This window comes from Cyprinodon variegatus, unplaced genomic scaffold, assembly GCF_000732505.1.
Source record: "Cyprinodon variegatus isolate N-32 unplaced genomic scaffold, C_variegatus-1.0 Scaffold968, whole genome shotgun sequence".
Classification (NCBI taxonomy): Eukaryota; Metazoa; Chordata; class Actinopteri; order Cyprinodontiformes; family Cyprinodontidae; genus Cyprinodon; species Cyprinodon variegatus.
The window spans coordinates 95,501-99,880 of record NW_015151421.1 but is presented as its reverse complement, the minus strand read 5'-3'; the positions used below and the strand labels follow the sequence as shown (position 1 = coordinate 99,880).

The 4,380-nt window shown below is 46.8% G+C and overlaps 1 protein-coding gene across 1 annotated transcript; it reads left to right on the top strand.

Moving 5' to 3' along the window:
- The first annotated feature begins 1,065 nt into the window (after positions 1–1,065).
- LOC107100409 (iroquois-class homeodomain protein IRX-5-like) lies at positions 1,066–4,175 on the top strand. The gene is made up of 3 exons (XM_015398870.1): positions 1,066–1,394; positions 2,008–2,413; positions 3,420–4,175. Exons 1-3 carry the CDS (start codon positions 1,200–1,202, stop codon positions 3,983–3,985), a joined length of 1,167 nt encoding a protein of 388 aa, XP_015254356.1. The 5' UTR covers positions 1,066–1,199; the 3' UTR covers positions 3,986–4,175.
- The last annotated feature ends 205 nt before the right edge of the window (positions 4,176–4,380 follow it).

The following is a 4,380-nucleotide window of genomic DNA, read 5'->3' as shown; positions in this document are numbered from 1 at the left end:
TCTTTTCAATAAGTATCGATATCGATCAATATGCATTTTTTTTTTTATTAATAAGCTTTTTTTCTATATCGCCCAGCCCTAGGGGAAACTGTCCTGTTCTTTGCTCCTGTTCATTCATATCTATCAAAATTCAACGCTATGTTTCCTGCCGAGGTCTGAGCGCCAAAGCCTATAAATGTATCAATAGATTTCTTCTAATTGCCTTTTCTCTTTGTGTGAGTTTTTATGATTGAATTTGAATTGAAAAAGCTTCCTAGAATGGAAGAGAAATGTCTACAAACTTGGAAAACAAAGTCCAGTGGATTGTTTTTGGAATTTTGAAGCATCCTTTATAGCACTTTTATCCCCTTTGACACTGACAAATTCCCATATATATTACTTCCCTTGTTTTATGCGCTGATTGTAGGGCAACAATAGCACCGAGGCGTGTCTGTTTTCATATTTAGATTATTGTTCTCACAGACTGTTCTGACTCATTTAGAGAAGCAGTTTCAGGCCTGGGGGGAAACAACCCTCTTCTTTGCTCCTGTTCCTGCATATCTATCAAAATTCAGCGCTATGTTTCCTGCCAAGGTCTGAGTGCCAAAGACAAAGTAATTGTATCAATAAAATTCTTCTAATTATCTTTTCTCTTCGTATGATTTTTTCAGATTGAAAGTGAATATTAGTGGTAACTGAGTTAGAGGTTTAATAACTTTGATCACTCCACTGTATAAATGATCTTCTGCAGCAGTCACAGTGATGAAAGTGTCAGTGTTTCTGTTGGGTTCAGTGACTGACAGCTGCCTCTTTAAATAGTCAAAGCTTTAAACGATGAGAGATTTTATTTTCTGAAGGTTCCTTCCTCTCAGTCCAGGAGCCTGAAGGAACCGACCCTCCTCTGTCAGGAGATGAACCCGGAGTCCCCGGACCTCAGGTTGGGAACCAGCGCGTGTTCAGGTGTTCCCTGAAACGTTCACCTGCAGGGAGGCGGCAGCATCACAGGGAAGGAGGTGCGCGCGCGAGGAGGAGGAGGAGCTCAGCCTCTCCTCCCTCTGCGTGTCTTCAGTGTGTCCGTGGGTTCCGCTGCAGCAGGAGTGGGTTCGCCGCTGCACAGAGTCAGACTGCACCTGAACGCACCTGCGATGCTCCTGGATGCTGCTCTCCCCCTAAACTCTCCGATGTGAGCGCGTCTGTGCGTAAAAGTGTCCGGCTCCGCCATGGCCTATCCTCAGGGGTTCCTCTTCCAGTCCCTGGCTCTGCCCTTCAGCTCCGGGATCATCCTGGGTCAGAGGACCGAGGGCTCAGCCTTCGCTCCCTACTCCGCGTCGACCTCCTCCTCCTCCCCCGGGTTCAGCTCCCACCCTCCGTACGGAGGAGAGCCGCGGGCCGCCGCAGCCATCGGCTCCTTCATGGTGAGTGTCAGAGCGGGTCGGACCGGGTCCGAACCGCCCCGGTTCTGCTTCCTCTCTGAGAAACTCTGACAGAAGCAGAGAAGTTTAAAAACGCGCTTTGGACGTGATTTCATGGAGGATTTGATGCTGCAGAAAGTTTTTAATTCAGAAAATCTAAAATAAAAAGTGGATTTCATTGATTAGAAATATGACTGCGGATGTTAAATCAACCTGAATATAAAATATGAGGATAAACAAAACTGAGGCTCTTTAATCTAAATTAAAATCATGTATGTTTAGATTGTTTTCTCCTTTTTAATATAATTAGAGGAGACAGAATTAATCTGGCTGGTTGGATTAAATTGACAGAAATATTGAATAAAGAAGCATTTTTTGGCATTGTTCTGTTTTTTTTTTTCCTGTCAGACACAAACTTATATCTGTTAGTCAGTTTGGTTTGATTTAAAAACCTTTGTCTAATTGAAATAATCCCACACAGATTAGGAATCTGATCCTGTGGGTATTCTGCCAGCAGATTATCTCTCAAAGCAGCAGCACAGACCTTCAGATCAGAACTAAGATTTTAGGACGACGATCCTCCCAGCAGCTGCTAATGTTGGGTTTTATGTTCCAGAATCCAGGCTATGATCCGTCCACGGCCGTCTCCGGGTCCTTGGACTACCATGCCTTCGGGCCCCTGGGGGGCTACCCGTACGGAGACCCCACCTACAGGAAGAATGCCACACGGGACGCCACGGCCACGCTGAAGGCCTGGCTGAACGAGCACAGGAAGAACCCGTACCCCACCAAGGGGGAGAAGATCATGCTGGCCATCATCACCAAGATGACGCTGACTCAGGTGTCCACCTGGTTCGCCAACGCCCGGCGGCGGCTGAAGAAGGAGAACAAGATGACGTGGACGCCCCGGAACAGGAGCGAGGACGAGGAGGAGGAGGACGCCATCGACCTGGAGCGCACAGAGGAAGACGAGGAGCCCCTGAAGATGATGGAGGAAGAGACGAAGCTGCGGAGCGACAGCGGTGAGTGATCATGGGAGGGTCGGAGATCGGTCGCACCGGTTAATCGATTACTCATCGATTACTCGTCAATTAAACATTGATTAACTGATCAGCTGGGGTTTAGCGTGGCACGTTCAGACATGAAGATGATCTGGATCTAAGGCAGCTCCATGTGGACGACCTGCAGACCTGGAAGCTGCTGGAACAAAAAGGAACCAGGACAGTTTTCTGTCTTCTGCTCCGGACGATGTTTCCATCATCCCTGAAAATCTCAGAGAGCAAAACTTCAGCAGCAAAAGTTAATTTTTGTTAAAAGATTTTAAAAGAAAAACTTAATGTAGCAGAAAACATTTTTTTGCCTTTTTTCTGACATTTTCAAACAGAGCTAAAAATCTAAATCAGCCGATTTATTAGAATTAATTACTTGTGCTTTGTTTCATTGAAGAAATATTGATTATTCTATAAAGAAACAGTAGGATTTTATTTGTTTTATTCATTTATTTGCAGAAAGAAGCATTAATGTCAGAATAAATCATTGAAAAATGATGTTTATTCTTAGAGACATGGATCTGAGTTCAGGGACGGATCGGATCCATCAGAATTTATCTGAATCACTCATTGAATTCCACTTTCTTTGCTTTGAATTTCCAGTTTTCTGCAGGACATTCAGATTAATTTTATCACTGCTGAAATATAAAATGTCTTTCAGTAAAATGATTGACCCAGAATTAGAGGAACCTTTGCAGATTATTGATTGGTTCTGGTTCTGATCTGTCCTCCTGCGTTCTGTTTCATGGTTTTTATGTTTTTGTTGTTTTTTTTTTTAGTTTGAAAATGAATCCACGTTTATTTTTCCGATTCATTCAGACCCATCAGGTCAGCTCTGTCACTACGTGATAGTTCTGCTGACCCAGATCGGTTCTGCTCTGATCAAACCCGTTGCTTCCTGGTCTGTTTGGTTCTGTTCTGATTTTGTATTTCAGTCACTGGTCCGTTCTGCTCTGACCCGTTTCTCTTCTCTCCACAGCCCTCCATCAGTCCTCGGCTCCTGTCAGTCAGCTGTTCCAGGAGGACGCCAGAGCCGAGCAGGGCCTCACGGATCCGGGCCCTTTGGACCAGAGACTGCGCCAAATAGCAGCTCCCATCTCTGTTTCAGGGACCCCTCCTCAAAGCGGGCCCCCAGAGGCCCTCAGAGGCTCTGAGCGTACTTCATCGCCAAGCTCCTTGGCTAAGGACCACATGGATTCCACCCAGGGGCCAAACCCGGCCCCAAAGCCCAAACTGTGGTCCCTGGCTGAAATCGCCACGTCTGTGGACAAAAACACAGGAAGCAGTGACTCACAGAACAGGGGGCGGAGCTCCCTGACCCATGGCCCCGCCCTGCCGCGACACCTGTACTACACCTCCCCTTTCATCCCCGGATACTCCAGCTTCAGGCCTCTGGGGCCCCTGCAGGGGGGCCCTGGCTCCCACTTAAACGGATTACAGCAGAAGATGCTGCAGCAGGCCGAGGCCGCAGCCAGAGACTGCCGACTGCGCAGCCAGAACCAGACGGAGCTGCACGAACTAAAGAGAGGCATGACGAACGCGTAGAGGGTTCTGTATGCGACCTGCGGCGGCGCTGCGGAAAACCCAGCAGAACTTGGACCCAGAGACAGTTTGACGGCTTTTCTATGTTGCTCAGATGTAACCTTTGTAGTGCGTTTCTGCACCAAACATGAAGTGTCATTGATTAAAAAATAGTTTTATGAGGATAAAAGCGAGCGCCTTGGTTTGTTGGATGAAGGAAAGAATGTGATCAGGCCGCCGGTTCTGGAGGGAAACGGGTCCGATACGCTGAAGGGAGAGGAGACTAGGTTTATTTAGCTGCCTGCTAAAGACAGGTCCAAACACGTCAGAACTGTTGATTATTAATGAGGGGATGTCAGAGTTTGGCTTCTGTGAAATATTAAAAACACAATTGAACAGATAGATACCAAGATGGAGGA